The sequence below is a fragment of the Erythrolamprus reginae genome, chromosome 5 (assembly GCF_031021105.1).
Source record: "Erythrolamprus reginae isolate rEryReg1 chromosome 5, rEryReg1.hap1, whole genome shotgun sequence".
Lineage (NCBI taxonomy): Eukaryota > Metazoa > Chordata > Lepidosauria > Squamata > Dipsadidae > Erythrolamprus > Erythrolamprus reginae.
This window is the reverse complement of record NC_091954.1, coordinates 58,042,429-58,065,082: the sequence shown is the minus strand read 5'-3', so window position 1 is coordinate 58,065,082 and position 22,654 is coordinate 58,042,429. Positions and strand designations below refer to the sequence as shown.

The following is a 22,654-nucleotide window of genomic DNA, read 5'->3' as shown; positions in this document are numbered from 1 at the left end:
AAAGAGAGGAAGGAAAAGAAAAAGAAAAAGAATGGGAGTAAGGAAGAGAGAAAGAAAATCAAAATCTAGTTTGAAACTAGCTCAACTATTTAAGTGGCATTTTGATATTGATAGAGTTGCCCTATTATGAGCTCACTGTTATAGACACACAGTACAGTATTTTATTTTGAAATTCTCTGAGGCAAAACAGGGTGGGTTTTTTATTTGTTTGTTGGTTGGTTGGTTGGTTGGTTTATTTACGTATTTATTTATTTATTTATTTATTTATTATTTCTGTGCCGCTCAGACACTATACTTTTCCACCCACCCCCCAAAAATATTAGAGGGAACACTGGTCCTAGGTGCTTGGAAAGTGCCCGACTGGTGATGAAATACAAAATCCAGCATAGTGATCTCGTTTGCTGTGTTGTACTGAAATAATAATAATTTATTAGACTTGTATGCCGCCCCTCTCTGACTCAGAACGGCTCACAAAAATAATACAGAAATACAAATCTAATATTAAAAACAATTATTAAAAAAACCATTATAAAACAGTCATACAATCCAAACAAACCATCTATATAGAGATTCTAGGCTAATACCTCCTTTCCCCTTCATCCCCCCCCCCCCCCCCCAGATTCTGCAGTTCGTTCTCCTACATTTAACTTTTTGCCATTTCTTTTCAGTTCTTTAAATTCTTACATTTATGGTAAATTTTCTTTTTCATAAAGATAAAGTAAGCTCATCAAATAACTTTTCAAACTTATTGTGAAAATTTCTAATATCCTTAAGGCAATTAAATAGGTAATTTCTAAAAATGATTAGAAAATGAGGTTAGAGAACAAGTTTGAAAAATCACATTCTTTAAAAAGCTGTGGTACAATTGTGATTTTAATGGCTGTTTCAGTCATTTTCCAGTACTCAAAGCTCCTGTCCTGAGGTCTCATTGTGAGGGGCAATTGTCTGGAGCATATGGACTCGGGGCGCCTTACAACAATTCAATAAAAATACAATATATAAAATACTTTGAAATCCAGTTAACAAAACAATTAATTTAAAATATTTTTTAAAAGATAAGCACTTAAAAATCAAACATTCAAAAAACATTCTACAGCATCCTACACATTCATTGGCCAGAAGCTTGGGTCTAGTGACTCCAAGCCTGGCGGCATTATCTGTAGCGGTTTTGAACAGCTGTCACTGGTTTTTCAGAATTTCTATTTTTTATCTCCCCTATTTTGGAGACATTATTCAAAAAGATTTTCCCAGTCCAGTGTAGAATACTTTTTCCCTCTCCTGTTGTGGTTCATTAACAAATGTGAAACATATACTATACTGGTGATAGGTAAACCCAGAGTATTATTCAGTTATATAAATATATACTATATATGTCAGGCCCAAGGTAAAAATGTGAATTCAAAGGCTGGCCTGACAAAGTAAAACAAAAAAAATATGTTTTTTTTGAAGTGAGAGAATATGCCACGTAGCACACATTCTTTCACGCAGAATCTAAAGTAACTGAACACAGGAAGGAATTAGAAATCTCTGCATTGGATTTGTCCACATGATTGTCCTTGTGGGTGTGGGTATGGTAGATTAGCTTTTTGACCAGGATGTAATCTTAAGGGACCTTAAGTTGGAATGAAGCATGTTGAATCTAATTTGGCTCTGTTAATAAATATGACTCTACGCTAAAGAAATAAGACGTGGAAGTTCATTTATTTTCTCAGATGTCTTAATTGTTCACCTGACAATATATTTCATTCAATCAACCGTGTGAAATAAATTAGATAGGCAGAATACTGCATTGTATTTAAAGTGATTTTAAAACCGTTTTCTTTAAAACGAGCTCTAACATGTTGCAATATTAATAGCAGGCAAACAAGGAACAAGTTTTACTCATAGGTGGCCGTGAGAACATAATGGTTCATGCAACACATGCATCAGCTGTAATTGCTTAACCATGTAATATGAATTAGCTTGCCTAACCAAGTACACAACAAAAAATCTCAAATGACATCTGAAGCAACATAATATTTTAGGATTACAATGGCCTGTAATTAATTATTATACTAAACTAACTTTCTACAATCATAAATATGAGATAGAACTAGGAGAGGAAGAAATAGACTGTTCTGCCTCTGAGTCATTACAATATTTATGTGTGTAGTGTTATTATTGTTATTGTTGTTCTATTATTAACACTGCCACCATCAAATAAAAATTAAAATTAGGAAAACAATATACAGTATTTTCTGGTGTATAAGATGCAACTTTTTACTTCCAAAAAGTGCGTCAAAAACTGGGTGCATCTTATACATCGAAGTCACCACTTGTGAGCAGCTCCAACAGCATCTGGGCGGAGCAGAGCAACTCGCCCGTTCACGTCCAGCAGCCTCAGCCGACACCGGCTGCTGCCCCCTTCTGCTGCTCCTGCATCTCAAACCGTCCAGGACTCCTAGGGTGATTAGTAAGTTGGCAAAGAAGGAAGCGGCTTCTATCTCTTGGGGTGGGTGGGTGGACGAAGGAAGGAAAGTGGGATGGCTGACTCAGTAGAGAGAGCAGAGAGAGAGGAGTAAATGCTTTGTCAGCCAGCTTTTACTGGCATTTTTTCCTGTTACCTTATCAGCGAGCCCTCCCCTCTGCAGTAAAACAGATGCACTCGGTAAATATTTAGATCACTGAAAAGCTTCCATCTCTGTTGCTGTGCTAGCCAGCCCACCCCTAGCCAGCAGTAAATACATGCACATTTAAATATTTAGATTACTGAGAAGTTGCCGTCTCTGTTGCTGTGCTAGTTAGCCTTCCCTTCAGCAGCAGTAAAACACATGCACATTTAAATATACTGCTCAAAAAAATAAAGGGTACACTCAAATAACATATCCTAGATCTGAATGAATGAAATATTCTTATTGAATATTTCATTTGCACAACTATTCCATTTGCACAAAGCATGTGAAATTGATTGTCAATCAGTGTTGCTTCTTAAGTGGATAGTTTGATTTCACAGAAGTTTGATTTACTTGGAGTTACATTCTGTTGTTTAAGTGTTCCCTTTGTTTTTTGAGCAGTGTATTTAGATTACTGAGAAGCTGCTGTCTTTGTTGCTGTGCTAGTGAGCCTTCCCTTCAGCAGCAGTAAAAATACATGTACATTTAAATATTTAGATTACTGAGAAGCTGCCACAGTTGCTGCCTGATGTGAGCCCTTCCCACCACTGCTGCCCTTCCTGCACAAAGCCTGTTCCCAGACTGCCTGAGGAGCTGTCACCCCAGTTGCTACCCTAGGAGAGCCAACTAACAGGGTACTGTCACTTTGCTATATCCCCCTTTGATCTTCCTTTCCAGAATCTCCTGTGATAATCTTTATGGCTCTTTGTAAATAGAGCAAAGTGGCCACAGTTAGAGGAAGACTAGCTTAGAATGGGAGTTGAAGTCCTCAAGTCTTAAAGTTGAATGAATGAACATGGTTTCAGCTAAAGTGTTTATAAGGGAAACATTAGAATAAAATAGAATAGAATTCTTTATTGGCCAAGTGTGATGTTACTAGATCAGTATAAAAACAAAAAAGACAATGGCAAACAACTTTTATAATAGCTGTGTCCATGTAAGTTTCTAAGAGATGAATTTGGTTACAAAAAGATATTGACAAAATTGAACGGGTCCAAAGACGGGCTACAAGAATGGTGGAAGGTCTTAAGCATAAAATGTATCAGGAAAGACTTAATGAACTCAATCTGTATAGTCTGGAGGACAGCAGGAAAAGTGGAGACATGATCGAAACATTTAAATATGTTAAAGAGTTAAATAAGGTTCAGGAGGGAAGTGTTTTTAATAGGAGTGAACACAAGAACAAGGGGACACAATCTGAAGTTAGTTGGGGGAAAGATCAAAAGCAACGTGAGGAAATATTATTTCCCTGAAAGAGTAGTAGATCCTTGGAACAAACTTCCAGCAGACGTGGTTGGTAAATCCACAGTAACTGAATTTAAACATGCCTGGGATAAACATATATCCATCCTAAGATAAAACACAGGAAATAGTATAAAGGCAGACTAGATGGACCATGAGGTCTTTTTCTGCCGTCAGTCTTCTATGTTTCTATGTTTCTAAAAAGTAACTTTGATTTTATTCTAAAGCTTAGATGCACAGAATGTGGTCCTCCCAAATTATAACTCCTAGCAGCCTAAACTAGAGTGGCTAAGAATGAGTGATGCTGGGAGATGTAGTGCTACAAATTGCATAATTTATCATTAAAACTTATGCTAGAACTGAACCAAACATTACAATTCAACATAAATTAGGAAGGAGATACCAATTCTGCTTGATTGAAATCTCTTTCCTAATTTATGTTGGATTGTAATGACATGGCATAGTGTCAATCCCAAAGTCATTATGTGAAGCTGAAGGTTGGCCTGACAAAGTTTGGTAGTGATAGAGGAACGGGGGGTGGTGGTGAGTGAGAGAGAGAGAGACCTTCAACAGTAGAGACCTTCAAATTTCTAGGTTCTATCATATCTCAAGACCTAAAATGGTCACCTAACATCAAAAACATCATCAAAAAAGTACAACAAAGAATGTTCTCTCTGCGCCAGCTCAGGAAACTCAAACTGCCCAAGGAGCTGCTGATACAGTTCTACAGAGGAATCATTGAATCTGTCATCTGCACCTCTATAACTGTCTGGTTTGGTGCTGCAACCCAACAGGATCGACACAGACTTCATAGGATAATCAGAACTGCAAAAAAAAAAACAATTGCTGGCAACCTGCCTTCCATTGAGGACCTGTATACTGCATGAGTCAAAAAGAGGGCAGGGAAAATATTTACTGCCCCCCTCGCATCCTGGACACAAACTGTTTCAACTCCTACCTTCAAAACATCGCTACAGAGCACTGCACACCAAGACAACAAGACACAAGAACAGTTTTTTCCCGAATGCCATCACTCTACTAAACAAATAATTCCCTCAACACTGTCAGACTTTTTACTAAATCTGCACTTCTATTCTACTAGTTTTTCTCATCATTCCTATCATCCTTTTTCCTCCCACTTAGGACTGTATGACTGTAACTTGTTGCTTGTATCCTAAGATTTTTATTAATATTGATTGTTTCTTCGTTGCTTATTTGACCCCTATGACAATCATTAACTGTTGTACCACATGATTCTTGACAAATATATCTTTTTCTTTTATGTAGGTTGAGAGCATATGCACCAAGACAAATTCCTTGTGTGTCTAATCACACTTGGCCAACAAAATTCTATTCTATTCCATTCTATTGTTAGGATTGTCTGGGGGGAGGGTAGTTTGTCAAAATACAAGGAAAAAACATAACTACAATATTTCTATTTCACAGACATTATGTTATATCACAATATATACAAGTTTAAAAAATCTACACAATGCGTGTTTTGATTAGGTAGTAGCCTTCAGTGACCTGTGATATCCAAGAAAAACTAGTGTGACATATACATATGATATTTGCCCATGGACAAAGTTATTAAATCTGTCTTCCTCAGATAATACCTTCCAAATGTGTTGGATTTTAATTCCCAGAATCTCTACCCAGTAAACCATTAATTGACATTAGTTGAAATTAAGCTAATGCATGGAATGTTTTGGAAATGACAGCGCCGGACTTACCCGGCAGGCAGGCTTTGCTGGAGGGACCGGGAGACACGGTCCCTCATGGCGGCCGCCATCTTGGATCCCGGGCGAAGTCTCGCGATGCGAGACTTCGCTCGGGAGATCGGGGCCTGATTGGCCAGGCCCCTGATTGGTCCGGGCGGGGCCTGCTTGCCCTATATAAGGGCGAGCAGGCCCGGGGCTCTTCCTTTTCGCCCGGACCAAGCTACAGAGCAGACGTTCGTTCGTCTGCTCTGGCGGCCATTTTAGGTGGCGACCTCGTGCGAGGCGCCATTTTGTGGCCTTTTGTCAAGCGAAGAGCCTTTTCAGTGATAGCGGAGCCAGCATCGGCTGGACTCCGCTCCGGTTTGGAGCCTCATTGCCCTTTGGGGGTGGTGGGTGGTGCTGCCTTCTGGGAGGCCCCGCGGGCTTGCGGTGTTTCCAGGGTGGTTCGAGGCCTGGGATAAAGGCCTAGTGTCGGGCCTTGTTGCCCGAGGGGAGGTGGGATTAGCCTCCTGTAGGGGTTTTTCCGCGGAGGCCTGCGGCTCCAGGCAGGCCTTTGCCAACGCAGGGCAGGGTTCGTTGGTGGCTTTTCCCTGCTTTACCCCTCTTGTAAAAAATAGATTTATTTTTCTGTAATGGCCCCTAAGAAGCGGCCAGCTAAGGCCCTCCCGGCCCAACATGTGGTGCGGCCTAGGAGGGCTGCCAGGCCGTCTGCCCGGGCTCGGGCGGCGGCAGAGGGGCCCCCGGGGGGGATCCCGGTGGGGGGGGTGGTTGGGTTTACACCCACAGTCCCTCAACCCGCGGTGTCCCCTTCTCTCTCCTGGGCCAGGGTACTGGAGCGGCTCGATGAGTTGGAGAGGTGGCGGTCGGGGGCAGGCCCGGAGGGGCTTTCCTCGGCTGCCACCGCAGCATGGGGCGCAGACCCCGAAGAGGAGTCGGCCCCAGCGGGGCAAGTGGCCCACGAAGGACAGATGGCGGGCACCGGACAGGCGGGCAGCATCGGTCAGACGGGCCACGCTGGACAGATGGACCAGCATGGGCAATGGTCATCGTTCCAGGGCCCAACCAGGATGGGCCCACCGTGGATGGCTTCGACCCCTTATGGGGCAGGTGAGGTTGCACCACATGTTGGCACATCTCCGCTCCTGCCCATTCAGGGTCCCGGGTTCATCCCGCCAGCTTTGGGGGGTGGCAACAGCTTCACGGGGGCTGCTGCAGGCACCTGCGGTCAGGTTTGGTCCCCGCCGGCTCTGCCAGCGGGGGCGCTGGGGGTACCTGTCCCGCCTGGGGCGGGGGTGGGGGGTTGGATTCCTCCTCCACCGGCCATTATGCCACCGGTCCCATTCATGTACCCGCCGGGGCTTGGGGTGCTGGGCTCGGGGGCCACCACGGTGTGGGACCCGTTCGCCAGCATCAAGCCTGGGGCCATCCCTTGTGGGTTGCCCGCCACACCTTTAGGGTACCATCTGCACCCCTCAGTTAAGGAGGCAATCTGGCGGGGGGAATACGTTGATTTGTTCTCCCTCCTGAACAGGGAGGTCCCTAAACAAGATAAGGAGGTTGTCCCTGGGGAGAAAGTGAAAAAGACAAAGGTCACGAAATGCTTCAGCTCGTGGCTGTATGCATTTCTGACCTTTGCGTCGGTGGTCCTTCAGAGGCAGCCGGAGAGGGCCGCTGCCTTGTTGAAGTACATCGACCTGATAGCGAGGGCCCATTTCGAGTATGGGGGGACCATATGGAGGCACTATGACAAGGGCTTCCGTATGCGCATTGCCCATGAACCCTACTTGCCTTGGAATATGGTGGTTCCGGACCTGTGGTTCCAGGCCACTCATATGTCAGGGAAGGAGGGCTGTGATAGGACCGATAGCGGTCATTTTATGGAGGAGGAGCCTGCGACGCCCGCGCCGGCAAAGGCAGTGGCGGGTGCCGTTAGTAAGGGTGCCTCTTTAATTTGTCACGAGTTCGCTGCAAAGGGGGCGTGTTTTCGCCCCTTTTGCAGGTTTCGTCACGCCTGCGGAAGTTGTGGGGGAAACCATTCCGCAGCCGTGTGCCCCCGCCCCAAGAAGGGGATTGAAAAGAAAGGCTCGGGTCCCCCAAAGCCTCCCCCACCTGCTGGGGGAAAAGGGGCCCAGCCCAATTAAGTTGGGGGTTCTCGAGGGTTGGTTGGGCGACTACCACCCTCGCTCGAGAGCGGCCGCTCTCTTGCTAGGCTTCGCAGAGGGATTTAGGATCCCTTATCAGGGTGTTAGGAAGGCCTTCATGTCTGACAACCTTAGGTCGGTTGTTGGTCATGAAGACATTGTTAGGGAGAAGATTGGGAAGGAGGTTGCCGAAGGCAGGGTCCTGGGGCCCTTTGCGGAGCCGCCCTTCCCGAATCTTCGTGTGTCTCCCTTAGGTGTGGTCCCCAAAAGGCGAGTGGTGAATTTAGGTTGATTCACCATTTGTCTTTTCCAAAAGGGGAGTCAGTGAATGATTTCATTCCTGACGAGCTGTGTTCAGTCCGGTATGCGTCCTTTGATGCAGCCGTGACTATGGTTAGGAAGTGTGGGGTGGGAGCCCTTATGGGTAAATGCGACATTAAGTCGGCATTCCGGCTCCTCCCCATACACCCAGACGACTTTGGGCTGTTGGGCTTCCGTTTCGAGGGGGGCTATTACGTGGACAGAGCTTTGCCCATGGGGTGCTCTGTCTCGTGCTCTCTTTTTGAGAGTTTTTAGCACCTTCTTGGAGTGGGCGCTCAGGAGGCAAAGTGGCCTGGGTACGGTCGTTCACTACCTTGATGATTTCCTTTTGGCGGGGCCTGCGCATTCGGAGCAATGTTTTGCTTTGATGCGGGACTTCGAAGCCCTTTGTGCTCAATTAGGGGTGCCTTTAGCCTCTGAGAAGACCGAAGGCCCCGCCACCAGGATTACCTTTCTGGGTATTGAATTGGACTCAGAGGAGCAATCTTCCAGATTGCCCCTAGAGAAGTTGGTAAAGATTAAGCGGAAGCTTGATGAGGTTCTGGGCTGCCGGAAGGTGACCCTACGGCAGCTTCAGGAACTGGCAGGCATCCTTAATTTTGCCTGTCGGGTAGTTGTTCCTGGAAGGGCTTTTTCCAGGAGGTTGTATGATGCGATGAAGGGGCTCCGTTGCCCCATCATCGTACCCGCATTTGCGCTGGGGTCAGGGCTGACCTCGGCGTGTGGCGGGATTTTTTGGATAGATTTAACGGGTTGTCTTTCTGGAGGCACGAGCTTCTGTTGGAAGCTGAGTTGCAGCTCTGCTCTGACGCCGCGGAGACTTGTGGTTTCGGGGTAGTGTTAGGTGACCAGTGGTGCTGGTCGGCATGGCCTCCGGAATGGAGTGCCTCTTCGTTGGTTAAGGACCTTACGTTCTTGGAGCTCTTCCCCTTAATAGTGGCCTTAGAGCTTTGGGGGGAGCTGTTTAGGGACAAGACCGTGCACTTCTGGTGTGACAACCTAGCGGTTGTCCATGTGGTGAATGCCCTGTCCTCAAAGAGCGACAGGGTTATGCGGCTTGTCCGCCATTTTGTGCACAGGTCCTTGTCTCTAAACGCATTGTTTTTGGCTAAGCATGTCCCCGGGTTGGATAACGGGGTCGCTGATGCCTTGTCCCGTGGTCAGTTGTCCAAGTTTCGGACCCTGGCCCCGTGGGCCCGAGAGTTGCCAGAGGAGTTTCCCGGCCACCTCTGGAGTCTGGGAGGGATCCAGAGTGGTGGAGAGAATAGGCATCCCGGGCAATCCCCTTGTCTGTGGCGCCCGGCACCTTGGGGCATACCAGCGTGCGGGCAAGGAGTTTGGGGATTTCAGGCAGGGCTGGGGTCACCAGCTTAGCTGGCCCGGCCCTGTATAGCGCCTGGCCGGGTTCTGCGTTCAGCTTGGGCAGCGTGGCCTGTCAGTTAGGATGATCCGGTCCTGGTTAGTCGGCCTCGCCTTTCTGTACAAGGCGGGGAGGTTTGCAGTTTTTCGGGTGACTTTGCATCCGGTAGGTGCTGGAAGGCCGTACGAGGGAGCGAGCGGGGCCCCCTGGTGACACTCGTCGGGCTCGACGGTGGAGCAGCTGGCTTTAATCAACGTGGTTTTTGGCAGTCTGTGTTCCTCATTGTAAGAGGCCCGTCTTTTTGGGGCAGTGACTGGTGTCATGCTTGGGGCCCTTGGGGCCAGCGAGGCCTGGCCTCATTTCAGGCTGGCAATTCGCTCCGTGCCTTCCAGCACGCTGATCTGGCCGTTAGACAAGGGGGGGGTCCCTTGTGGTAAGGCGGTCTGAGTCGGATCAGCTACGCAGAGGGGTTACCATCTACCTTAGTGCGGCCGCCGACCAATCGGTGTACGGTGGCCGCCCTACAGCTTTGGTGTTTTCTGCGGGGATCAGGTCTGGGGTGCCCGTCTAGGCATTGGGACGGTACCCCTTCTGACCCGTTTATACTTTTGTTTTTAGTACCCAGGGCAATGGCCCAGGTGGGCACGGATCCCGCCGGTTATGGAACGCGTTCGTTCCGTATCGGCGCCGCCACTAGCACGGCACTTTCTGGTTTCCCGGCCCACTGGATTCGGGTGATCGGCCGCTGGCGGTCAGCGGCATATTTGGGTTATGTTAGGCCCGCTGAGGATCCTAGGCAGGGCTTAGGCTAGGTGACCTCTCTGCGTGTGTTTCCTCTTGCAGGTCCCCAGGCTGACGTGACACCGGCGGCGCTGCTGTGTGGCACGGCATGATTTGCTGGGCCGGCCGCCTGGCGGCCAGGAGCGCTGTCGGGACCCAGCCGTCCCTGGGGCGGTGGGTCAGGGTTGCCTGGATGGGCCGGAGAGGTATGCGGTGGGAGGGTCTCCTACCGGTGTGGCTGGGCGGTCAGCATTTTGTGGCTGCGCCCGGCAATATGGGGGGCGGCTCCTGGAGTCGTTCCCAAGTGGGTGTGGGTGGGCAGTGTCCTGTGGCCGCACCCAGGTGGCTGGTATTGCACTTAGGTGGCACTGACCAGTGCATACTGGGAGGCCTGGCGCTGTTCATTTAGGCACGCGAAGACCTGCGTAGGCTTCGTGAGGTCTGGCCCACCACGCAAGTGGTGTGGTCAGAACTATTACCTAGGCTTGTTTGGAGGGATGCCTCTTCCCTTAGGGCCATTCACCGGGCTAGGCGACGGGTGAATAGGGCTACGGGTAAAACAGTTAGGGAGTTGGGTGGAGTAGTAATACCTCATCCCCTTATATCAATAGACCAGCCATGGCTCTACCGTGATGATGGCGTTCACCTGTCTGACCAGGGGAACGCCATCTTCTTACAGGACCTGCAGCGGTCTCTGCGTGAGCTGGCGCAGATAGAGGGGGGAGTCGGGGGGCCAAGATAGAGATCTGACCCCCGCTCCTGTGGCAGGTTAGGGGCGGAAAATTGGGTGGTTTAGCAACCGCGCGTTCTCCCTTGGGCATCTTTGGGGATGATTGACAGGTTCTCTGCAAGCTCATGGAGGGAGTTTCTGCCTGAGCAGCTGGGGGGAACCTGTCTTTGGGTCCTGCACCTTTAATTCCCCGATTCGGGTTAGCCGGTGGGACCCCCCTCATGCACAGCATGGCAGAAAAGGTCACAGGTGACGGCCTGGCCCTCACCTGGACCTTGCATCGAGATACGCCCATGTGTTGCCCAGGAATGTTTACTGGCATAACGTCATTTCCGCCCCGGAAGTATTTGTTTGACCCTGCAGGTCCAGTTCCGGGTCATAGTTGTTTATGCTAATTTATGCAAAGTATTTGAATAAATTATGCAAATTTATGTTAATAAAAATGACCCAATTTTAAATCCAGCTCTGGTGTCCGTGTCGTTACTCCGTCTCTCCAGCAATGACAGCGCCGGACTTACCCGGCAGGCAGGCTTTGCTGGAGGGACCGGGAGACACGGTCCCTCATGGCGGCCGCCATCTTGGATCCCGGGCGAAGTCTCGCGATGCGAGACTTCGCTCGGGAGATCGGGGCCTGATTGGCCAGGCCCCTGATTGGTCCGGGCGGGGCCTGCTTGCCCTATATAAGGGCGAGCAGGCCCGGGGCTCTTCCTTTTCGCCCGGACCAAGCTACAGAGCAGACACCCGCCCGCCCTCCACTATTTTGCAGTGTGCTTAGGGGTCGCCCTTAGGGGGGCCGAATGGGAATTTTTTGCAGTTCTGCCTCTTAGCTGAGCTGTTTTTTCGCCCATTCCACACTGGGGTGATGGCTGTGCGGTTAGGGGGTGCTTGCATTAATTAGGTTAATTGGCTTACCTTTGGTCATTTGGGTAGGCAGGTTAGGGGCGGAAAATTGGGTGGTTTAGCAACCGCGCGTTCTCCCTTGGGCATCTTTGGGGATGATTGACAGGTTCTCTGCAAGCTCATGGAGGGAGTTTCTGCCTGAGCAGCTGGGGGGAACCTGTCTTTGGGTCCTGCACCTTTAATTCCCCGATTCGGGTTAGCCGGTGGGACCCCCCTCATGCACAGCATGGCAGAAAAGGTCACAGGTGACGGCCTGGCCCTCACCTGGACCTTGCATCGAGATACGCCCATGTGTTGCCCAGGAATGTTTACTGGCATAACGTCATTTCCGCCCCGGAAGTATTTGTTTGACCCTGCAGGTCCAGTTCCGGGTCATAGTTGTTTATGCTAATTTATGCAAAGTATTTGAATAAATTATGCAAATTTATGTTAATAAAAATGACCCAATTTTAAATCCAGCTCTGGTGTCCGTGTCGTTACTCCGTCTCTCCAGCAAAAGAAAACCACCCCAATGTGTTAATAAATAATGATCCTTGCTTGTGGATATTCTTTAAAGTGTTTAGCAGGCCTCTTGAAAAAATATTGTGCTTGAAAATATTGTGTAGCGTTTCCAAATATAATGCATGATAGGAATCATCTTCTTAGAAAAATCCATGATTACATAATTTTGTGTTTGCACAACACAATAAAAGAAGAGGTAGCTCATTACATTTACAGGTTTATGTTGCACTTAATTCCCTGTGAAATCAATTAAAAGTTAAGACATGCCACATTTTCTTTATTATTTCAAAGCACCTGTCTAAATAACAACCTACACTTTGCCTGAAATAAGATTTTTGAACTCTTCAATAAACTAAAGTAAAACAAGAAAACTGGCTGAATTTTATTTGTCTCATTTTAAGAGGGAGAAAGAAAATTTAAAAAGTGGATTGAATGAGAATAGAAAGTACAGCATACTGCCCATATAATTCAAAATATTTCAAAATCTCTTTATTTGGCTCACCTTTTCGTTTCCCTAACAGTTACGATGATTATTGTGTAACACTGATTCTTGCATTCAGTTTAGGAAAGGATTATCCCAGAAGCACACCCATTGATTTCCAAATAACGTACATCTTACATCAGACTGTTATTGAATGGCTGTGCTAACAAATTTATTTTTATTTATTTATTTTTATTTTTATTTGTCAAGTACATATTGTAGTATACATAGATATAACACTGTTTATATGTACATGATATGGGTACTAATAAGAGGGAAACATTAGGACAGGGATAGTAGGTGCACTTACTGACCTCTTAGGAATCGGATGAGGTCACATCATCACATTGATGTTGACACTGCTTGGTTTCATTTAATCCTGAAATTCAAGTGTCAATAGTAAAGCTAAGCAATAAGTTTCCAGTTAGGTGGCCATGTGAAATACAAAATCTGTGGATTAGACTGTGAACTGGAAGGGCATTCTGGAAAAAGTGACAAACTATTTCAATAGTGTAGCCAAAATAACAATATGGATGTGTGCACAGTCATTAGGAATCAAGCTTAATTCAAAGTGATTTCACTTTTGAGCAACAGATATTAACGCAAGATCTATATTGAAGTGAATTTCTATTTCAGTATAGATTTCTTACGGTGAATCAAAGATTAGACAAAAATAAATCCAATTACTTGCCAAATATATATTTCTTAACATTTACAGTTGCTTTGCAAAGCCATGGCTGGATGACAGGAACTGTCCAATAACATACAGAAAGACAGTGTTTTTCTGACCTGAATTTAAAGTTTTTCAATTGTATGCATGCAGGATTTCAAAATTTGATCAGTGTACTTTTATAACTAATTCTTAAAACATCAGTGGTGGGCTGCTGCCCAGGGGGGTGGAATGCGAAAATTGGATAGCGAAAATGGAGCTCCACCCCAGAAAACCCAAGCCACGCCCACGGTGTGGTAGTAAAAAGTTTGGTAGCCCTTCACTGGTTATAATATTAAGAGTATTTAAAAAGTCCTCATAGTTTTGACATGCCCATTAAATGGTAATAGACTGTTCAATGGTATATAATGATTTTTTATATTTTATGTTTGGTATGTATGTGTTGTTTGGTTTTAAATATGATAGAGTTTTATATGCTTCTTTTTTAATATTAGATTTGTTTTGCTATAATATTGTTTTTTATTATTGTTGTGAGCCGCCCCGAGTCTTCGGAGAGGGGCGGCATAGCATACAAATCTAATAAATTATTATTATTATTATTATTATTATTATTATTATTATTATTATTATGTCAGTACAACACAGCAAACGAGATCACTATGCTGGATTTCGTACTTCATCACCAGTTGGGCGCTTCGCAAGCACCTAGGACTGCGTGATGTAGCGGCGAATTATGTTTGCTGATCCCAGTAAAGCGGCCTTTTGCAATTGACAGATGGAGATTTTGTTAATTCCGATGGTTTTCAAATGTCCACTGAGATCCTTTGGCACTGCACCCAGCATGCCAAGTACCACTGGGACCACTTTCACTGGCTTATGCCAGAGTCGTTGCAGCTCGATTTTTAGATCTTCGTATTTCACTAATTTCTCTAGCTGTTTCTCCTCAATTCTGCTGTCTCCTGGGATTGCGATGTCGATGATCCCTACTTTCTTTTTCTCCACGATCACAATGTCTGGTGTGTTATGCTTCAGAATTCGGTCAGTCTGAAGTCGGAAGTCCCACAGTAGTTTTGCTTGCTCATTTTCGACCACTTTTTCGGGCTTATGATCCCACCAGTTCTTTGCCACTGGTAAATGGAAGTTCCGGCACAAGTTCCAGTGGATCATCTGTGCCACAGCATCATGTCTATGCTTGTAGTCAGTTGTGCAATCTTTTTGCAGCAGCTGATATGGCATGTATGTGTTGGTATGTATGTGTTGTTTGGTTTTAAATATGATAGAGTTTTATATGCTTCTTTTTTAATATTAGATTTGTTTTGCTATAATATTGTTTTTTATTGTTGTGAGCTGCCCTGAGTCTTCGGAGAGGGGCGGCATAGCATACAAATCTAATTTATTATTATTATTATTATTATTATTATTATTATTATTATTATTATTGCATAATCTGGGACTATCTGGGATAGTTCTGAAATATAACATGTGTTTAGAATACAAGATGATGATGAGGAGACCAATGTAAGCTGCTAAAAATGTGACACTTTTTAGAAAATAAGCACATCCCTCAATTAGGGAACTTTGCTGCTGCAAATTTGAAAATCTATAGTATTATAGAACTTTATATTTAATGTTCTAAATGTCTTATTAAAATAAGTGCTAAGTAAATTTAATTTAATTTTCAACAGACTGACCAGACTGATGAACTGGAGGTTTCCCTACAAAATTCTAGGGAAAAGTGTGCATCAAACGTGACCAATCCTTAGTTCAATTTGATCTTTCTTCAGACAAAATCTATGTTTATAGGAGATAAAACAAATCACTTCGCAGAACCTGGAATCACTGTTATTTATTTCAAATCATTTGAAAATCTGCCCAGATTATATTTCTCATAAATACTGTGTTTGACTAACAAAGGGAATAGAGAGAAAAATGGAGTCAAGCAAATAGAAAATCTTCTACTGTATGAGAAGGAAATGTGCATTAATCATGATGACCGGAATAAATCTTTTATCAAAAATAAAAGAGAAGCTTTTAAAGAGGAGGACATTGTTTTGCATTTTGGAAAATGCAGTATTTCCAGTATTCAACAGACAATAAAAGGATAGAATGAATAATATTTTTAAATTCCCACATCTGTAAAGACTGCCCTTGAATAATAGATCTCAAACAAAAACACATATTTAATGGCACTGTTTCACATTTGGAGCACTGCAAACTCTAAGCAGCAAGAATCTTTGCAAATATCCAACTCTGACCAAAATATAACATTAAAATATTCTAAAACATTCCTTATTTTCAGCTGAAATTGAGACTCACAAAAGAGTACAATATCTGAAAATGTCATCCCATACTGATCATTATATAAATAAAATGGCACGCCTATATACAATGGCATACAATTAAAGTTTAATGAAAAAATTCTAAGAGATGAATGAGCCTATAGATAGCTCATGAAAATTTAAACAGTAGTAGAACGGAATGGAATATGCTGAAATGAACAGGAAGTCCCATAACATTTTGGTTACAATATAGATTTCTAGAAATATTAAAAAGAAACCCAGGATAACAAGTTGCTATGATATAAAATAAGTAAAAGCCAGCATAATCACTGAATAGGATGATCACATACTATACCTCGGCAGCCTCTGAGCAAACTGGCCCAAACAGGGCAGAAATATTTTCTTTTTGAACTTGATCGATAAAAGCTTGAAGGGACTTCTTAGCATCACAACCGCAGTCACCATATACATACTCCAGTTTGTAGTAGTATAGATAAGATGGATCTGCATTGACTTTATTGATGGCAATCTCAAAAGCTGAGGTTAATCTTTGTGCACTCAAAGGATGAGAAATATTGCAAGGAGCCTGAAAAGCTACTATGAGCTTGGACCTTTTGGTACCAAGGATTGTATTACAGGTATTCAAATATATAGTCAAAAGAACGAAAAGGATTGAACCATAGTAAATGGAAAATGAATATTGTGAGTATTTGCTAAGGTACTGCTGCATCCTGACAAGAAATATTAAGACTCCTTTGCAGAACTCCATTGCTCTTTCTTTTATGTTGTTTATATTTATGTTTTAAATTATGATATCAACACCTTTGTCATGCATCAAATGGTGCTAATTAACTGGACCATTGATCACCATGGCAGCTAGTTTCTTTGCAATGGCACCCTTGTGTTTGGAGGAATAATTTACTGGTAAGTCTTGAATTTGTTGATATATATCATCAAATAATTTTTATCACTGCTGCTTTTCTTTTGCCTGAATTAGGTTGTTTTGAATTCACTTAGGTATGCTTAATTATGACTTTGTATGATACGAAAAACAAGTCATTTTAAGTGACTGATGCACAATATCATTTCACTTTTGTGTACAGTTGTTATTTCATAAATATTAGGGAAAACATGTTTTTGAAATCTCAAATATAACATGAACAAAAAGTTTTCAGATGCATGAATGATTCTCATACTGTCTTTAATAAATTTCTGATAGTAATACACCATTCAGCTATCTGCCTTGAAATCAAATTCAAATCAAACTCTGTGTGTATGAGATGGGGGGGGCAGGAGGGAGGGGGAGAGGGGAAGGAGGAATCTTTAAAAGGTTTGCCTTTCTTCTTTGAAGAACTCTAACTTGAAATTTAAGTTGTGATCAATATTACAGTTTACAATTTTCCTTTGAACTTTTCCTAGGTACCTTCATTGTGTATTATTATGTATTGGACAAAAATTTATTTATTTATTTTATTTATTTATTCAATTTTTAGACTGAGGGTGGCTTACAACATGTTAGTAATAGCACTTTTTAACAGAGCTAGGATATTTCCCCCACAATCCGGGTCCTCATTTTACCCATCTAGGAAGGATGGAAGGCTGAGTCAACTTTGAGCTGGTGATGAGATTTGAACTGTTGACTTACAGATCTAGCAGTCAGCTTTAGTGGCCTGCAGTACTGCACTCTACCTGCTGAGCCACCTTGGCTCTTTATTTATATATTTATTTATAAATAAATAAATATAAACAAACAAATATATATATATAGAATGGGAAGTATAATATGGCCATAGTTAGGTTAGCAAATTAAAATTGTTTGCTTTCCTTGATCACATACAATTTCTTAGGTGTGACATTATATTTATAGCAGGAATAAGCAAACATTTTAGACTGATCTAAAAAATTGAAATTTTAGAGAAATAGAAAGTTTCTTTAAAAAAACTACTCAGAAGTAGCTCCATATATCAGTAATGGTGAACCTTTTTTTCCTTGGATGCTGAAAGAGTGTACATGCGCGCTGTCAGGCATGCACAAGTGCCCACACCCATAATTCAAAGCCTGGGGAGGATGAAAACAGCTTCCCCTATCCCCCTGAGGCCCTCTGGAGGCTTGTTTCCCAACTTCTGGTGGGCCCAGTAGGCTCATGTTTCGCCCTCCCCAGGTTCCAAAGGCTTCCCTGGAGCTGGGGGAAGGTAAAAATGCCCTTCCCCATTACTCATCCTCCAGAAAGCTCTCCGGAAGCCAAAAATGCCCTCCCAGAGCCTCTGTGCAGGCAAAAATCATCTGGCTGGTGTACACATACAAGTTGGAGCTGAGCTAGGGCAATGGCTTGCATGCCAGCAGATATGGCTTCGCGTGCCACATGTGGCACCGATGCCATAGGTTCGCCATCACTGCCATATATCATTCTTGGTTTCTTGGGTCTAACAATATGCCTGATTGAATTTAAGAACCTAGTCAGGTTTATAAATCAAAAGGAAGGGGAGTGCGGAAGCTAAATGGCCAGAAAAGAAATGCTAGGAAGACCTCACTTCAAAGTGATTTTACATTTTGTTGTTTGTTTATTTGTTAAATTTGTATAGCTATACATCTTACAGAAAGAAAGTCTCAGTGGCCTACATCAAATTAATAAAACAGCACATATATAAATAATCAATGTTAAAACACATAAATCAATATAAAAAATAAGTGTTCTAAAAACCTAATTTACAAACCTAGACAAAGAGATACATCCAACGTTTCTAGTCCCTGGGAGCCCCAGTCACTATTCCCTCTAGCATGTGTGAGCGCGCGGGAACACAGGCGCGCACAGCAAAAACCAAATGCCGTGCAGGGTTTTCAATCCCCATGCTGTGGAGCTGGCACCATTTCTCCCCGCCCGAAAGCTGATCTGTCCCTCCCAAGCTGTCGGCTGGGGAGAAACCCCCATGGACTCTGAGCCCCATCTGGCTTCTCTGGCTCTGTCTGGGAATCATGCCCCGCCCACCCCTGTCGATTTTCTTCCCTTCCCCGAGCAGGTAGATGAACTCTGAGGGCAAAAAACCAGGAAGCAGCAGCATTGACCACGACAGCAGGAGAAGCGCACAAAGGGAAGCATGGGGAGGCGGAGGAAGAAGGGGACCTTCCCAAGCTGCCAAGGCTTGTCAAGGTGCATTTTACAAGCCTCGGCAACTTGGGAAGTTCTGACAGCTCCTGCTGTTGTGGTCGCTGCTGTTGCTGCCGGTGTCATCGCCGCTACCGCTCAGGCTACAACAAAGAGAAGGAAGAGGGAAATGGCGGCAAAGGGAGGGGGAGAAGATGGGAGTGGAGTCCATGTGATGTCAATGCTGCCAACCTCCTCCTCCTCCTCCCCTGGGACCAGGAAAGAAGGGGGCTCTGAGTCCGGGTCACCACACCCCCTCTTTCTTGACTGCCACCACTTGCCCGCACCTTCCTCAGTCATGCACCAGTTTTGAGAAAGAGGATGCACGCTTGGGCCACTCCTCGCATGTGTAGCCTGCCATGGGGTGGCCACATTGGCGGGTCGGACTTTTGTCTCAGTATTGGGGCATTTAAATCACTTCCTTGGAACTAGCTGAGAATTAAACTGGCAAGAATTGAACCACACATTGGCAAATGAGATATTCCAGTGAGAGAAACAGAGCAAGAGGGAGAGAAGGAAGGAGAGAAAGAGAGAGAAAAAAGAGAAATAGAGAGAGAAGGAGAAAGAGAGAAAAAAGAAAGAGAGGAAGGAAGGGAGAGAAAGAAAGATAGGGGAAGGAAGAGAGAGGGAAAGAGAGAGAAATGAGAGAAAGGGAGGAAGAGAGAGAAAGAAAGAGAGAGAGAAAGAAGGAGGGAGAGAGAGAGTAAGAGAAAGAGAGAAAGGGAAGGAGGAAGAGAGTGAAAGAGAGAGAGGGGGAGGAGGGAAGCAGAGAGAAAGAAAGAGAAAGGGAAGAAGGAAGAGAGAGAGAAGAGAGAGAAAAGTGGAAGGAAGAGAGAAGGAAAGAAAGGGAAGAAGGAAGAGAGAGAGAAAGAGAAAAAAGAGAGAGGAAGGAAGATAGAGAGAAAGAAAGAGAGGAGGGAGGGAGAGAGAAAGAGAGATTGAGAGAAAGAAAATTAAAATCTAGTTTGAAATTAGCTCAACTATTTAAGTAGTATTTTGATACTTAGCAGAGTTGCCCCATTCCGAGGTCACTGTTATAGACACACCGTATTTTATTTTGAAATTCTCTGAGGCAAAATATGGTGGGTTTTTTAAAAACCAAAATATCTTTACTGCAGATTAAGATCAGCAAAACAATATCAATCATCCAATTTCTTAATATACTTTAATTAATTAAAAAGAAAAATAACAAATATCAAAAGAAAAACGCAGGCTACTGAAAAACAACATGGTTTCTTCCCTTTGGCAAGAGTGGTGGAAATTTGAGGAGGGATGGTTGATTATTAAATATGGATTGACTATGGGATGATGGAAAAAGATATAGGTATTTAGATGTTGTTTAATATTAGGATGTATTAATTTGTAAAATTGGACTAGAATTTTAGAACTATATAGAATTACATAGGTTAAATCAATGGAAGATACATAGGATAAATAAGGGGTTTATGTACTGTATGATTTTATGACTTTGCATAATGAATTTAAAATATCCTTAGAAATGCAGATTGATGAAAGTTAATAATAGTAAATGCTAAGTGCCTGAAAATTAATTGAGCTTGGAAATATTGAATGAAATTATAGAAAAGTAAATATGGAAATATATTAATTGATGCATTGGTGTTCAGATAGATTTTCATTGTATTATTAGATTACTATAATGCTATGATAAATATTTGAGAAATGAAGACTTTAAAGCATGAATATATTAATAGTTGTTGTTTTTGGTTTTGCTGATTTTTTAGTTTTAATAGTAATAGATTTTGGGTTTTTTATTATTAATTTCTTTTAATTAAAAAGAAGGGGAATTTTTTTTCCTATTAATTAGGTAAAGGTTGTATAAAAGTTTTTAGTTTCTTTTAAGAAGAATGTATAAGAAGGAGGAGTAGGCATGACGGACTAACTGGATGTGTAAGAGGATAATGATATTAATTGAAATATAAAATGTGTAAGAGGATAATGATATTAATTGAAATATAAAATAACAGAATAACATAGTGGGAAGGGACCTTATTCTGCCCCAGCACAGAGCCCCAAATAATTATGCAACAAGTTGTCTTGGGTGACATCTGTGCTCAGGCATGAAAATGTGCCGCTCAGACACTATACTTTTCTGCCCACACCGAAAAAAAATTAGAGGAAACATTGGCCCCAGGCCTTATGATATAACCAGATATTGAGACACTTCCAGAATGTCAGCAGGAATTGAACTAATTTAATTTGGAGGGGGGATGTCTTATAAAGCAGGCACTCTGGCAGAGGAGACCTGTAGCTGTAACCTGATACACACTAAATGTATATTATTAGCCAGTAATGGGCAGCCAAAAATTTTACTGCCACACTGTGCGTGGTGGTTTATTTTGTGGGTGTGTCTTAATGGTCATGTGACTGGGTAGGAGTGGCTTGCCAGCCATGTGACCAGGTGGGAGTGGCTTGAATGATCATCATTGTTCAAGTGAACTGTTAAGTCCCTGACTTACAACCTGGTCAGTTGTAAGTGCCACTCGCTGAAGTGACAATTTGCTGTGCGTTTCCTGTGCTCTCCTTCCTGGGTTGCCCTCCCACCCCAGGCTGGGTAGCTAGGTGAACGGGTGCTGCCCAGAAGCATAAATGCTGCCAGTGTCGCTTCCACCCACACCTTCTGCTTGCACCTCAGGTGGTAGGTAGCCGCATGAGGCTGGAAGGGAGCTGGGCAGGAGAGAGGGAAGCTTGTCTGAGGCCACGAAGGAGGAAAGAGGAAAAAAGCAAGGAGCCCAGATGCAAATGCAGCAGCAGGGTAAAAAAGGAGAGCCGAGCCGAGACCAGTAATCCAGGAAATGACAGCTGCCGATCAGCTGGAGCTGCACACACATCTTCATTTCCGCCGGAGTGTTGTGATTCCGTCTGTGGCTCCTTAGGGAACGGCTGAACCTCTGCCGGCTCCATGCTCAGAGGGGGGAGGATGAGGAACAGGAGGAGGAGGAGGAGGCCAGGCAGACGGGGAGAAGGAATATCAGGCCGAGGGAGAGGGAGAACAGCCTGAGTCCCCCCGGGGTGGAGCTCTCCCCAGCAAGCAGCCTGGAGTCCTTAGATGAAAATGCACAAGCCATCATCGATCTCAGGCAGAGAAGAGCAGCACAACGAAGGGGGACAATTAGCCAGGTATTTCCAGCCCTAAATAGGCAACAGCTGGGTTTGGGTGTGGTTCTCCCCAGAAAGGCTGAAAAGGCAGACCCACCCTTCCTGTATTGTGGAATATTATCTTTGGGAGTCCTGGGACCTGGCTGTGATCTTTGGCGTCTCTGATTCTGGCTTGTGCCTTGAAGGCTGAAACCTTGGGGGGAAAGGCGTGGGTCTTATTCTCTACAGTGGTGTGTGTGCCAGCAAGAAGTCTGCTGTATTGTCTGGCCGTCAGGACTCTGCTGTGAAGCCTCATAGCCTGCTTGTTGTGAGGAACAGGTTTTTCTCTGTGTTTATTTTTCAAACTATAAAGTGCCTTTGCTTTTACCAGCGTGTCTGGCTGTTTTTTCCAGTTGGTGTTGAAGTCTGGGGGCACCCAGACAGAACACGGAGGAACCGTATTCCATCCTGTCCTGCCTGCTGCCCACCCCTGTTGTTAGCTGAAGTGCCTAGTCTCCTTTTCCAAATCTAATAGAGCAGGTTGATGTAACTGGGAAGAGCCTCAAGGGCTTTAGAGCTTAAAACCAGCACTTGAATTGGATCTGGAAGCAAACTGGCAATTAACGCAGATCATGAAGC

The 22,654-nt window shown here is 44.3% G+C and overlaps 1 protein-coding gene across 1 annotated transcript in view; it reads right to left on the bottom strand.

Moving 5' to 3' along the window:
• LOC139168595 (guanylate cyclase 2G-like) overlaps positions 1 to 16,507 on the bottom strand; it is a 59,288-nt gene extending 42,781 nt beyond the window's left edge. Inside the window, exon 1 of the mRNA XM_070754219.1 lies at positions 16,133 to 16,507. Coding sequence (XP_070610320.1) covers positions 16,133 to 16,507 — 375 coding nt within the window. The remainder of the gene's footprint in view (positions 1 to 16,132) is intronic.
• Between the last annotated feature and the right edge of the window lie 6,147 nt (positions 16,508 to 22,654).